This window comes from Pteronotus mesoamericanus, unplaced genomic scaffold (assembly GCF_021234165.1).
Source record: "Pteronotus mesoamericanus isolate MK-2021 breed Mesoamerican mustached bat unplaced genomic scaffold, CSHL_Meso_final contig_1018, whole genome shotgun sequence".
In the NCBI taxonomy this organism is placed as follows: domain Eukaryota; kingdom Metazoa; phylum Chordata; class Mammalia; order Chiroptera; family Mormoopidae; genus Pteronotus; species Pteronotus mesoamericanus.
In genome coordinates, this window is record NW_026555002.1 from 3,615,867 (window position 1) to 3,630,612 (window position 14,746).

General features: G+C 52.4%; 2 protein-coding genes across 4 annotated transcripts in view; one reads left to right on the top strand and one right to left on the bottom strand.

Annotated features, from left to right (window-relative positions):
• The window catches only part of SNORC (secondary ossification center associated regulator of chondrocyte maturation), a 252,871-nt gene that overhangs the window by 215,601 nt on the left and 22,524 nt on the right, over nucleotides 1–14,746 (bottom strand). The window contains exon 4 of one of the 2 annotated variants that reach the window (XM_054571427.1): nucleotides 4,296–4,310. The exons of the other annotated variant lie outside the window; for it this stretch is intronic. The gene's annotated coding sequence lies outside the window, so the exon portion shown is untranslated. Of the gene's footprint in view, nucleotides 1–4,295; nucleotides 4,311–14,746 lie in introns of those variants that run through there. 2 annotated transcript variants of the gene reach the window in all.
• Nucleotides 1–14,746, top strand: part of NGEF (neuronal guanine nucleotide exchange factor) — an 81,811-nt gene that overhangs the window by 51,642 nt on the left and 15,423 nt on the right. For both annotated transcript variants that reach the window (XM_054571358.1, XM_054571367.1), the window contains one exon: nucleotides 2,245–2,549. In XM_054571358.1, the coding sequence (XP_054427333.1) occupies nucleotides 2,245–2,549 (305 nt within the window). The remainder of the gene's footprint in view (nucleotides 1–2,244; nucleotides 2,550–14,746) is intronic.

The following is a 14,746-nucleotide window of genomic DNA, read 5'->3' on the forward strand; positions in this document are numbered from 1 at the left end:
AGAAGCTATCCCTTTACTTTCCTCAACCCCGTTGTGTTACATGCTTAAGTCTAAACCCACCACTGACAAGGAGGAGGGAACTATCACAGAAAGTTTTGATCAGTTGACATTCACTCGCATCCCTAAGCACAGAATGAGTCGGTGCCCAAACAAATGCCTCCCCTGTCAGCTGGGAAGGACGGGTGTAAGGGGATAGAGGAGGGGCAGTGAGGAGTGTCTGGCCACAGTGTGGTTTCAGGAATGTAATTTTCAATCCAGCTACCCACACTGCTGATATTTTTGTCTTTTTTTCAGTATATGGTATTGCAGATAGCGTTTACTCATGATTTGCCTAGTGTTGCGTATATGAGACGTTCCTTGAACCTTCACAAAGACGCCAGATTAGATACTTCTGTGAAGCTTGGAAGCAGCATTTTTAAAAGGTGTTCAGTTCAACAAATATGCATGTACCTACTGTGTGCTAAGTATTGAAAAGCAACTCCAAGTCCACCTTGAAAACCTGGTTTCTTTAAATCTCCATAAACCCAGGATCAGAGTCACAGAATAATTGGTTTTATGCCAGTAGCAACAGAGGTTTCATGCTCACGACTGGCCCAGCTCATGCAGCGGCTTTAAACCTCTGTCTTTATAGATCTTCAGCCTGCATTGTATTTCGTGTAGACTTGGTTCTCGTTTTCATTTCTTTGTCAAATTAAGTCCATGTTGTATTCTGCTGGATTGTAACCTTGTAAAATCACACGATCTTACTTTTTAAAGTAAGTTCTATACTTTACATGAAGGCTTTGTAATTCAGTGTCTTGGAGCATGGGAAGCCAACTGGTTTAATCCAAAGGGTGGATTTATTAGGTTCCTGTTTATAAATACAGCCTATGCAACCACATGCAGGATTTCAAAGTTAGTTTTTCTTTCTTGCCTTTTTTCCCCACTGTTTATATATATATATATATATATTTAACAATTAGATAAGAGGGAACAATAGCCAAGGTTTGTCCCGCATTTTAAGAGAAAGAGCTATCCAAGTGGCACTTTTATCTCTCTCAGAACCGTCCTGGGAGAATCAGCTTTGTTTCACAGACATATCCAGTATCCCCGCCTCTCTCCAGGCTGGTACGTCCACCGCCCACCACCCACCGGGCCTCTCCGCCCACGTGGCCCTCAGCTGCCCACCGGGCCCCTCCACCACCTTTCTCCAGTCAGACCCTCCTCCTGGGGTCCTCATCTCCTTGGATGCAGCCAACCGACCTTGTTGCCAAGCTGGTCACCTGGGTATCGGCCGCAACCCAGAGGCATCAGCCGATCCCCAGCACCCGTCGGCTGCATCCCTCCACGCCCCCTGCAGCGCTGGCCTGCCGCCGCCAGCCCCCGCGGTCCAGGAGAACCGCCACAGCCTCTTCCTCCTACGAGGAGACCAGGGCTGCCTGCCTGAGGCCTGTTGGGGAGAGACCCGCCTCCAAGGCACAGCCGGCAGAGAAGGCCCTTGGGGCCCGTGCCCCCCCTCCCAGGTTCACATTCCCACTGCCCCTCCCCAGCCCCTCCCCCTCTCCCCGGGCTGGGACCCCCGTTACCACAGAGGCTTCCCGCTGCTCCTGGGTGAAAAGATGTCCCGGGGAGGAAGCGCCACCTCTGTGATGATCCGTTGGCCCGTTAAATCTCCTTGGAGACTGAAAACGAATTTATTTCAAGTACAGTTGGTCTGGGAAGTGAGTCTGAAACTGTAAAAGCAAAAAGGGAATGTTTCCCCTTTGAATCCTAAGGCTGGTGAAATATTGGTTTTTCTTTCAAAAGGAAAATTGACAACTACTCCCCGCTCACAAATGAACATCCTGGCGTTCTGATACGGAAGCGCTTAGGCTATGCCAGCCCACTGCTGGGAGGCCGAAGCTAACGGGGACGTTCTCGTCCACTCTGCACACGTTGCTTATTAACACATCAAGCTGTAGGTTCTTGCTGTTTGCCAAGTATGTACGGGGAGAGTGTATATTTATTTGTGTGATTGGATTTTAAATCAGTCCAGGGATTTCTTGATTCTTCGCTGAAGAAAACTTGGGCGGGCTGAGCCGCCCCAGGAAGCGGCGACGTGACGTGACGGTGGACCCCGGGCAGAGCCCTTGGCAGGTCGGGCGGCCTGCGTGTCTCCCTGGAGCGCTTGCCCTGGGGAGCAGGCAGAGCCCTGACCTGGTGATCCCAAAAGATCTTCATAAGAAATGCTTTCCTGTTCTTCATTCCCACTCTATTTAATTTCAGGGCTCCTGTATCAGGAATACCGAGATAAATCAACTCTCCAGGAGATTGAAACCAGAAGACAACAGGACGCAGAAATACAAGCCGATGACCATGGTCCCCACGCCAGCGAGGAGACCCCGGAGGAGGAGGAGGAGGAGGAGGAGGAGCAGGAGGAGCCCGACAGCCCCCCCGAGAGGAAGGCTCTGCCGCAGATCTGCCTGCTCAGCAACCCGCACTCCAGGTTCAACCTCTGGCAGGATCTCCCGGAGATCCAGAGCAGCGGGGTGCTGGACATCCTCCAGCCGGAGGAGATCAAACTGCAGGAGGTAACGGCACCTGGGTGGGCGCGGGGGTGGGTGACCCCCGCGGCAGGAGGCAGCCCAGCAGGTTCGCCCTGAGAATCACTGAGAGGTCCATCCATCCAGAGTGGGCAGGAAAATTCACTGATTTCACAGGCTACACAAAACATCTCATTACCATCTAAGGCAGCTCAACGCCAGCATTGAGTGTCCTCAGCACAGTGGTTTCATTAGACAGCAAGTCTGCACCCCAGAACCCGCTGCTTTCGTTGGGTGTCTCCTGGCGCCTGTGACCGCCGACGCGCGAGGTGGTGCGGAGCAACGGTGGCTGTGAAGCCCCTGCTGTCAGTGCTTGCTTCTCACTCCTCTTGTCCCACAACTTGATTGCGCCGTTGCTTGAACCTCGGGTGAGTTGGAGGCTCCGGGCATGCCCACCCGCCTTGACCTGGTGCAGAGACTTGGGTCTTGCGTGTCTTCCCTCTCGCTGGGTGGTCCAGGCAGGCTTCGCCCGTCCGTCGGTTAAGGCTCCGGCGTCGCTGAGGTGCCCGCTGGTTCGTGGCTACTAGGCAGAGATAATCCATCACAAATGGGCAGGAACAGTAACGAGTAGCTAAGAAATGTCAGCATTCATGCTAGTTGCCCAAAGAGTATTTGGGCACAGAGGGAAAATCTGGGGAATAGGAGATGAGAGTATGACCAACAGTAAGGAGGGAGACGGGGCGAGAGAAATGGGGAACGTGCAGGTCTGTGCTCGCTGTGAAATTTAAAAAGTGGGTGCAGAGGGGGAAATGACGAGATAGGGCTTTTCCAGCTCACTCAGTCCACATCCCACCGTCTCTGTCCTCTCCCCCCGCTCCCGCCCCACTCACCTGCTCCTTGCACCAGTTGCTACTCGGAGCCAGGACACCGATCGTCGGCCTTCTTTAACCCCATTACTGACCCCTGCGCCAGATTCCATAGACACATTTGCTCTTCTTGTTTATTGAAAAGGCGCTCTACCAACCGGGTGCAGTTAGAGACCAGAGCTGAGGCTGCTTCCCGACCAGGGTCGTCTAACTAACCCCGGGGTGCTCCCCGCATTTGCTCCCCGGGAAAGCTTGATAAAACCAATGAGATGAGCCGCCCACGGCTCACCGGCATCCTGCCCATCAGAATCAGGAGAAATCGGTTTCGACTTTGACATCTTGGGGGCTGTGAGCAGTGATTTATAAATGGCCGCATTGAGAGTTTTATACAAAACTTCTGATGTAAATGATGCCTAGTGATCTGCTCCCCGTCTCCGCAGAGGCGGGCAGAGCTGGACAGAGAGGAACCCGCCAGGCTCTGCCCGCGGCTTTGAAAGCGGCCCCATGGAAGGCGCCGGGTCGCGGGGGCGGGGGGGGGGGGGGGAACCCCTGCGGTGGCCGCCCCTCCCTCCGGAGAGGCCAGGGGTCCCTGCAGCCACACTCAGGGCCGCCATCCCTGACTCTGACTTTCTTTTCTCTCCCTCCCTTCCTTCCTTCCCTCAGACTATGTTTTTATTGATTTTAGAAAGAGAGGAAGGGAAGGAGAGAGGGAAACATGGGTGTGAGAGAGAAACATTGGTGGGTTGCTTCCCGCAGCCCTGCCCGGGGGTCGAACCTGCCACCCTTGTGCGCGGGGTGGCACTCCGGCCACCTGAGCCACCGGCCAGGGCCTCTGACGTTCATGGAAGAAGAATTCGACAACACTATTTTGCTTTTAGCTTCTTCCATGCAATATTACCACCATGGGGCTGGGGTTGTTTTGGGTTTGTTTTTTTTTTTTTTCCTTTTAGTCCTCAGAACAAGGAAAAGAAGCCAGTTGGGGGGAATAACGTATTTTGCCGTGCAGAATGCACATGTTTTTGTCCCAATTTTTGAAGGAAAAATAAGGATGAGCATTATACATGGGTGGTACTAATTCTGTGTGTATATAAATATTTTTAATTCTTTTATTTACGCTTATATGTTAAAAGTGTCACTCTAGAAAGCAAAGACAATATCTGTATGCAAAACACTATCCTGGAATATCATAATCAGTTTTGTTTCTAAATATAAATAAATTAAGAATTGCATTAAAAAATTACAACAAAAGATTTTTTTTTTTCCTGAAAGTTTGGGCCAAAACTGTAGGTGTGCATTATAAACAGCAAAATATGGTACTTATTTTTTTACCTAGATAATTAGAGAAATGAAGGTTTTAAATACTTTGGAAAGCTTAGCAGTAAATGCTAGTAGAGCTTAAGACAGGATATAAACCTTCGACGATATAAACAAAGCTAAAAGATGGAGAAAGCAGGGCCCTCGCAGCAAAGGAGAGCGAACCTGGGGAAGCAGGGAAGCCAACAGCTGGCGGGGTTCGCGGCGAACACGCCACGGAGGGGGACAAAGGCGAGCTGCTTAAATCCTTCATGGAAGGGCAGACATTCTCCAATCGGTTAGACAACTAAATGACTCATTTTGTAATGTTAAAGGTACCACTTCATTTTTAAATGTTTTGAAATTAAATGAGCAATTCATTATTACATTTTTGTTTTTGTTTTTTTTTTTTAAACCTGCAAGCAATGCAGACGTATGGGCCCTTTCTTGGCTCCTGGGTTCTCTTTGGAGGGCCAGCCGTATCTGCGTCTTCTCTCCTGACACAGAGGGCACCGTCTGATTCTGGAGCTTAGACCCTTCCGAAGATTCTTTATGTTTTGTGTGTGTGTATGTGTTTTTTAAGATTCTATTTGTATATTTTCAGAGAGAAAGGAAGGGAGGGAGAAAGAGAGGGAGAGAAACATCCATGTGTGGTTGCCTCTTGCGCACCCCCTACTGGGGACCTGGCCCACAACCCAAGCATGTGCCCTGACTGGGAATCAAATCAGTGACTTTTCGGTTTGCAGGCTGGTGCTCAAGTCACTGAGCCACACTGGGCAGGGCCGGAAGATCCTTAAGTACAAAATCCTTATAGATCTTTATGATGCCTCTGTGTGTTACACTTGTGTGACTCAGCAGCAGTTTGATGTTGATTTTGGTTTTTAGCAACCTGCCTCTCCTGGACTCTTACAGCTTTTACTCAGTTTTCATGAAAACAACTCCCTTTGCACCGAGAATTCTTTAGTTGTTATCATTAAAGGACCTAAGTGCACAGCAAGTACCACTGACTCAAACAAGTTTAAGGATGAGCACAGGGGACTCAGGCGGGGAGGGAGGTGCGCCGGTGGCCCGGAGAGGGGCCCGCTGCCCCCGCGCTCAGTACCGCCCCCCCGCAGCGTGCAGGAGGACGGTGCAGCTGGACCTGAACATTGGCCGTGGGGCTCAGCTGGACCGTCTGTGTGCGCATCACTAGGCTCCTGCGGGCCCTTTGCCACAGGACAGGGGCTAGGGGCCTGGCCTTGGAGTCACTGGTCCAAGGTGAAGTGCGCTGTCCGTGGCGGTGGGTCTTGCCGAGCTGCCACTTAAAATTGGTGCGTTTGACAGGCCTACGCAGTGACGGCGGGTCGTTTTCACACAGCCTGTGGCCCTGGGAGCAGACGTTTCCATTTTGGCTCGAATCGGTTGCTTGAAAAAATCCTGTCTTGTTTTAATGTGCCTACTCTCATGAGTTGGAAATTGAGCACTTTTTCCTGTGTTGATTGGTCACTCCCATCTCTCTCCGTGAATTGCTGGTCTAGCCTTCGCTCTTTTTTCTCTTGGGTTGTTTATATGTGTCTTCTTGATTGATGGCAGCTTTTTATACATTCTGGATACTAAATTTTTTATATGTCTCACATGTTTTCTCCCGCAGTATGGTAGCAGGAGGTGATGCAGCGCAGCGGCGAGACACAAGGGCAAGGGCGGCTGGCCGCCTGGCTGCGAATCTCAGTTCTGCTGCTTCTTTGCTCTGTGACTGTGAGCGAGTTACTTAACCTCTCTGTGCCTCTGGTTGCTGATCTGTAAAATGGGGACAATCATAACCCCCATGCCTGGGTTGTGACAAATGAGCGAGTTAACACCCCAAAGAGCTGGCGACGGGCTGATGGGCTGATCGAGCAGATACTTGCTTCCTCGCTCTGTTCGTGGTATCCTTTGTCACACAAAAATATTTCTCCATTTTTATAGGAAATCTATCCGTTTTTTGATTTATTTAAACTTATCCTTATGGATATCGTGTCTTTCAGTTTTTAAAAATGTATTGATTTGAGAGGGAGATAGACATCAATTTGATATTCCACTTATTTATGCAATCATTGATGGAGTCGTACATGTGCCCTGACTGGGGATCGAACCCACAATCTTGGCACATCGGGACGACACTCCAACCAGCTGGGTGACCTGGCCAGGACCCTGGATATTGTTTCTTGACTAGAAAGGCCATTCCCAAGAGGTAATGATTATAAACTGTTACGCGCTAGCAGCCAAACAGAGCAGGATCCGTCCGACACACAGGCAGAAATGGCCGTGCACACCGTACTATTTTTGTAGGAGTGGGGATACAGCGGGGATCTGAGGAATCCAAAAAAAAAAAACAATGAGGCCGGCTTAAAATATTTTTACTGAACTTTGTGCTCCCGAAAGCTGTGCCGCCCACCGCAGAACCGCTGGCCACCCGTGGCTGCGGAACACTGAGCACGTGGAGAAGGGAAGCGTCGGCAGCTTCCTATCAAGTGAAACGCCCGTTCACCACAGGGGCCGGCAACCCCACACCTAGCTGATCACCCGGAGCGGAGTCTGCACGGCAGCCCCCTTGTCACTGGGGTCCGCGGCGCCCCTCATTGCTGGGGCTTGCCCGTGCACTGTAAGAGGGTTAGCATCCCTACCCCCAGCGGTGGCCACCAAAAACGTCTGTAGACCTCGCTGAATGTCCCTTGGGGAGCAGAAGTGGTTCCTGGCGGAGAACCACTGCTCCCGAGAAAGAAAACCCGAGGTCCACACAGAAAGCGGCACACAGTTCTTTATCGCAGGTACGCAGCCACCCCAAACTGGAAGCAGCCCAGGCGTCCTCTGAACAAAGCCCGGCGCGTGCATCCAGGGTACACCGCTCGGTAATAAAAAGAAGGGCTCTATGGACGAACACAGCTTAGGTGAATCTCCAAGGCGTTTTGCTGAGTGAAAGGAATCCCGAAGGCTGCGTCCTGCAGGATCCCATGTAGGTGACATTCTGCGCAAGACAGAACTGCAGTGAGCGAGCACAGACGTGTGGCTGCCGGGGCTGCGGTGTGACGACAAGAGGCAACAGCGCACGGAGCTGGGGGAGCAGTGTCGCTGTTGTGCGTTCGGTGTGGCGTCGGGGTCAGGCGGGGGCGGGGTCTACGCGTGTGTTATAATTAGAGAGCTGCACATCCCAAAAACGTCGGTTTTGCCATCTGTTAACTTAAAAACTAACACACTGTAAACAGGGTTGAATGTCCTGGTTTTGTTTAACCCAACAGAATAAGTACTCTCCCCCCCCAGCACCAGCCAAAAAAAGTAAAATGTAGACTTCATTGTGAATAAAGGCAAAAATTGACATAAAACCCAAGAAAATCAAATCTGGAGATACAGTCAAAGGATAACATGCATCCCTGACCGGTGTGGCTCAGTGGATTCGGCGCCAGACTGAGAACCAAAAGGTCGCCGGTTCAATTCCCAGTCAGACCACACGCCAGGGTCATGGGCCAGGTGCCCAGTCGGGGGCATGCAAGAGGCAACCGATCAATGTTTCTCTCTCACATCTGTTTCTCTCCCTCTTTCTCTCTCCCTTCCTCTCTCTCTAAAAATAAGTCAATAACATCTTAAAAAGAAAAAAAAAGAAAAACACACAAAGATGGTGCAATGTGTGGGACCCAAATTTACCCTTTCAATGGGCCAGGGGAGAAAAATACCCTCATCTTCAAAGAGGCAGGAAAGGGGAACAGCACATCCACTTCCATCTAAACACAACTCAGGAGGCTACTGCCTGCAGCTTATGAGAGTAGCTCGCGCACGTCATAAGCAACGTCTCAATTTAGAGGAGTAGCCACGTCCAGAGCCAGACTTAACGAGACGTGTCGGCAGCCATCACGGCCAGACAGTGACGCTCACCCACACGGACGCAGCTCTGGAAGCTCTACCAGCGGCGTCCAGCCTTTTGGTGTCCCTGGGCCACACTGCAAGAAGAAGAGTCGCCTTAGGCCATACATTAAATACATTGTGAGACGTAATCACAAAAAAAATCTCATCGTGTTCTAAGTAAATTTACGATTTGTGTGGGGCCGCATTCACAGCCAACCTGGGCAGCATGTGGCCCGCAGGCTGCACACTGGACGCCCCTGCCCAGGCAGAGCGGCAGGGCCGGGAGAGGGGTGAGAACGGAAGCCATAGCGGAGGAGGGTCAGAGCCACTCTGACTGGCCGTGGCGGTGCCTACGGTAGCAGAAAGTCCGGCTCTAATCTGGCAGTTTAGGGCGGCGTCTGATTGTAAGATAAACATGCCAAACTTAGCTGGCTTTGTATATGCCAGGTTTTAATCAATTAGAAAGCTCTATCAGTAATCACCGAAAGGAAATGGGGAAAACGTTTCTCATAGAACAGAATGCAAATGGCCAGTATTAAATGAAGAAAGGAAAAGAGAAATCCGACTCACTGGTACAAATCAAAGTAGTACAAATTAAAGCAGCCTAGAGTACAGGCATTTCTAAATGGCAGCAACCCATCAATGTAAATATATTAAAACCTAGTGTGGGGGGATTTTTAATGAGTGCTCAGCCACAGCTAATAGGAAGAGTATAGCAATATTGAATCCAAACCCTTACAAGAATATGTTTGTACACTGTCTGATGTTTCTATTTCTAGACATTTATCTTGAAAAATAACCAGAAATGTGCACAAATATTTACTAGGACGCTCATGCCAGCAACAACAATTAGGGGGAAGAGTCTGGGGAAGAAACCTAAACACCCATGACAGCGAGAGCGTTTAGTAAGACAGTGCTCAGCTGTACAAAGTCACAAACCTATAAAAACATGTTTCCAAAGAATGAATAGGCAAGTAGTCACCACACACTAAGTTTTTAAAAGGTAGGACAGAACATTATGTCTATAGTAGAATGGGCACAGAAGATAATGATACCCAATAAATTACATTTTTTTGTCATTTCCCATGGATCATATAAAAATATTTAAATAAATTAGGAGGACCTCACAATAAATGTGGTCACATGCAGTCGTAAGTCACGTGAGCATGCGGGCTTCTGACTTCCCATATTTGTTTATTTTTTTAAGATTTTATTTATTTATTTCTTAGAGAGGGGAAGGGAGGGGGAAAGAGAGGGAGACAAATATCACTGTGTGGTTGCCTCTCGCACGCCCACCGCCAAGGACCTGGCCCACAACCCAGGCATGTGCCCTGACTGGGAATCGAACCGGCAACCCTTTGACTTGCAGGCCAGCGCACAATCCACTGAGCCACACCAGCCAGGGCTCATATTTAGTTTAAAGTGCACTTCTGTTTTGTTCATGTCTGGTCACAGGCACAACACTGAGAGCCTCAGACCTCATGTCCCAAATCCATGACTTCAGCATCGGGTCTGGGTTTTATCAGAGCAAGTTGGGCAACTTGTCCTGCCAGCTCCGCCGGTGGTGGGAATATCTTTTCCTTCAGCTATAAAAGCAACAGGCCACGTTGACTAATGTTCACACAAGGCAAATACCCCAAACGATGGCCTCTTGGCGGGCTCGATTCTTAATCAGCCGTTGGAGAATCAGGGTTTAAGAACAAAATTGTATGTTTGCCTCCTGCTCTTTTAAGATCAGGTAGCTGAGACTGAGAAGCGTTATCTTAGGTCATGCAGGATTTTCCTGGTTAGTTTTTGTTCGTTAACTTGTCTTGAATACTGGAGTTCGCATGCGCAGTGGCTGGAGAACATAATCAGGCCTCTGTTTGCGCTGCCAAGTTCGGGAGGGGGGCACGGGCCAAGGGCAGGGTGTGCAGGTGGGGGGAGGCGGGCAGCTCCCCTGGAAGTGGTAGAATGCAACACTGTCCTCCAGGAAAACAAACAGCGAGGAAGAGGGACTGCAACTGCGCAGGGGCGGGGACAGTCACTGCCGGCAGCAAAACCTCAGCCAGTCCTAGGCTCCTGTCACTCCTGGCACCAGTGTCATGAGAGATACAGGAGAACCCGGAAGCGCCCCCACGCCGCCCCCCAGCACGGTACCTGGGGGAGTCACTCTGCAGCTGGCGCGAGTGTTGTCCCCAGCGTGCGTCAGGGACCCGGCTGGCGGAGGAGATGGGAAACGGCAGGCTCGCCATGGTCCCAGGCTTGGGGAGCTGGGTGTGCAGCTCTTGAAAAATGAGCAGAGAATGATATTTTGAGTATCTCCAAGGAAACAGGGACACACGTACACTCACGCAGGGTGTCCTGCCCAGCTGGCGTGCCCAGGCAGGACTTCCAGCCTCATCCTGCTGGGACCGAGAGGGGAGGGGACCCAGGGGGCACGCCACGCGGCCTCACCGGGGGATCTGACCTGTTACGGCGCAACTCACGGTCTCCTCCTACTCGGCCTCTGACCGCAGGGCTGTGTGTGTGTTGTTTTTCAACCTGTTTTCACAATGCAGAACTTAAATGTGCTTTCATTTTTTTCCAAAAGAAAAATGAAAGCACATTTTAGAAGGAAATTAAATACTTGGGGTTATCATATGATGTATCTCTATCCAAAAATTAAGTGACGTTTGTTATTGTATTTGCCAACCCCTGCTGAATCACATATTTGTCTCTTCAGGATAAATGTTACCAGTTCAGCAAACAAGTCCCAAGTTGGGAAGGGACAGGGATGTTCGTGCCATGACTGAAGGCGGCGGCAGCCATCGCCCCAGACCCCCGGTAGTTCCTGCTCTCTGGGTCGAGAAAGCAAGCCCCCATAAATCAACTTCGCACAGGCCACGGGGACAAGCTAACAATTTCACAAAGTCACAACGGTAGCTTTTATCATTTTTAAGATGAAACCTTTGGATAAGTCATTTATGCACCTGATATCAAGTTCAAAAAGAGCAGATTCATAGTGAAAGGGAGTTACCCCCGTACCCCACCCCCACACCATCAGGGCCATTGTGTGTGTGTGTGTTACACAAATGTAAAATACCATGTACGTTGTTATAAATCTTTCCATATCAGCCCAAACAGACTGGCCAGGCTGGTGTGTGTGCGCACGTGAGCGCGTTCTCTCTCTCTCTTTCTCTCTCTCTCTCATAGTTTTATGGGGCTCCGTGGTCTGTGATATTCCGTAGTTTATCCAACCAGTCCCTCATTGCTGAACATTTGCAACCAGAAATGCTGTGTGTTAAGGATGTTCATTGCAGCACTGTTTACAGTCATAAGGGACTGGGAGTTACACAGTGGACGGCCCTGGGAATCGCTAAGTGGCATAGCCGCGTCAAAGATGCACACCTCTTTAAATCTCGACCAGCTACTGCCAGTGACCCTCACACTCCAGCTGCGGGTGAGGGTGCTGGCTTCCTCCCACCAGGAGATCTTGATCGCTAGGTCATAGATGGTATCTTGTCATTGCAAGCTTAGGTCTTTTAAAATGTAGAGTTTTTTACTCTGTACATTTTTTTGTAACTTATTAACTAGATCATCTGGAGAAAACGTAACAACAGGCACTCAGGAGGCGAGAGCTGGCTGAGGCTTCGGTGCCCAGCAGCCAGTGGGGTCCCGCCACCGCCCTCTGCGCAGAATTCCAGAGGCACGGGCTGGTGACGAAGGGAAGGAGTCTTTGTTCAAAAATCACACAATTGGGAAGTAACAGATTTCCGCATGCTCTCGTCACTTAGGCCTATCAGTTAAGGCTAAAAATCTTTCAATCTTCAGTTACAGCTTTCGTCACTCAAGCCTATCAATTAAGCGAATATCTGTAACACCGGAGTTCTCCTGTCATTTCCCATTAGTTTGGGTTTTTTTTTTAAGATTTTATTTACTTACTTTCAGAGAGAGAGGGAAGGAGAGAGAAAAAGAGGGAGAGAAACAGTAATGTAAGAGAGAGAAATCCACCAGTTGCCTCTCACACGTCCCCAACCAGGGGCCCGGCCCGCAACCCAGGCACGTGCCCTGACCAGGAACCGGACTGAAGACCTTCCAGTTCGCAGGCCAGTGCTCAGTCCACTGAGCCCCACCAGCCGGGGTCCCCCCGGTTAGTTTTTAATTATCGTAATTCCATAGGATTAGTTTAGAAACTAAAACAACACAAGATAGAAAAGCCACACACGTTTGGAAGAATGGCAGGCCGAGGCCTCAGAGCCCGTCCCCACTAGGAAGCCCAGGAAGAGTGGGCCTGCGCCCTCTCCCGGGCCAGCCCGACCCTAGGCTGGGCCCGGAGCACCTTCCCATCCAGAACCCGTCCCACTACCTTCCGCTGGGAGCGCAGGCAGCCGTAGCACCGCCCTCCAGGCGTCCTGCAGGAGGACCAGAGAGCCAGCCGAGAGCCCTTTCATTTCCCGTCTTCTGGCCCATAATCCCACAGGCTCTGGAGGTGTCCAGCTCCTCGGCCAATCCCGTCCTGGGCCCCTCCTGCGGCCCTTCCCCGCTCTTCCCTGGCGACCTGGTTGGCTCTCCGTGCCAGCTCGCGTCGGGGCTGCGGGCCGCGTGGGGCGTGCACCGGGCACCCCGATCGATGCCTGTGTGGGAGCTTGCAGTCATTCTATGACCCCAGTCCCACAGCTATCCCAGGAGCTAGTGGTCACCCCTGGGACAGCCGAGGCCCCCCGAACTCGCTCAGCCCTGGCCCTCTTTGCGTTTTCTTTGGGGACGTCGCTGCAGAGGGTCGGGGCACAGGGCGCGGAGCCCGGCTTCCCTGGCTGTTACCTGCAGAAGGAAAAGAGGCTCTCAGGGCTTCGTGGCCACACGCCTCTGTGGGGGCATTTCTGTCCGCCCTGACGCCTGGGGTTGCGTCTTCCTGTCCTGGCCACATAGGCGAGGAGAGCTTTATGCCTTAACAGTCGGGTCACGGGGGAAGCAAGGTCTGGTGGAGCCGGTGGGACCCCCAACCCCAGGGTGGCCGGGCTGGCACAGAAGCAGAGGGGCCACTGAGCTCCGTCCCGTTCGTCGGCTCAGACGGAGGCTCCGACCAGCCCCCAGGGCGGGCGGCCCTGGGAAGAGCCTGGCCTCCAGTGACAGTGGGGAGTGGTTTTGCTGCTTGGCTTTGCGGATGACACACCAGACAAAAAGGGCAGGAAGGTGACGTGTCCCTTCAGTCCTCGCTGAGCCCACCTTCGTCCTCCACTCCCACAGAGCTCGCCCTAGTGACTCAGGCTGAGCCACCGCACCGGACCGGGGCGGGGTGGGGGCGGCGTCAGAGGCCCTGTCATTCATTCACACCAAGGTCGGGAGTGGGAACAAAGCACACCAGGCGGAGGGCACTGTGTGGGGGCCCAGAGAGCCCGGAACTGCGCGGAGGAGGCCGGGGGGCTGTCTGGCGCTGAGCTCCGCTGAGGCTGGAAGGAGGGAGGGCTGGCCGGTACCAGCGGGGTGAGGCGGCGGGGAGAGGCGTGCGCGCCTGGCCGGACGGCGAGGACTCGTGTCACATGGCGAATCACAACGCAAGCTGAACTGCGTCAGGTCAGGGCCACTGCGGGTCAGGGAACCGAGCCCTGAAGCCCCCATGCTGTCTCAGGGCTGGCTTTCGGCTGTCCTTGATCAGAAGCAAGGTGTTTTCCTCCACGCTGCTCTTGGTGTCTCTGCTTCCTCTTCCAGCCCCTTGCTGGTAGGTCAGGTCCCCACTGTTTCTTCAAAGGCACGGCCCCGAGGGGCATCCAGCTGGGCCCAGCTCTGGGCCACTCCAGTCCCAAGGCCACCCGAGGTCGCTGACCCCCGGGGCCTGCACTGCACTGGGGCGTCCTGGCTCTGCACGTCTGCGGGGCGTCTCCCGTGCAGGCAGCCAGCGCGGTGCCGGCTGGGGTCTGCCTTCTCGGAGGCCTGGACCCCCTGGGAACAGGAGACGCTTGCCAGCTGAAGCCAGACCCGCAGCTCCTCTGAGACTCTACGACGGTCCCAGCTGGGCCGCCAGTGACTTATTTCTCTGATGTGTTGTTTCCTCACTTGGAGGAAAAATCTAAATGTACTGAGGAAAATATGTTCTGGTGCCTCACATGTGCGGCGGGGGAGGCCCATGGGCGGCTGGACCTGGCTTCTGGTCCACAGGCCGGCCGGGCAGCTGTGCGGTCACTTCCGGGGCAGCTGCCCGCCACTGCCTCGTGAGAACAGGGTTGCGGGTCCTGGCCCACATGACCGACCGTCCGAGGGGGTGGGCCCGAC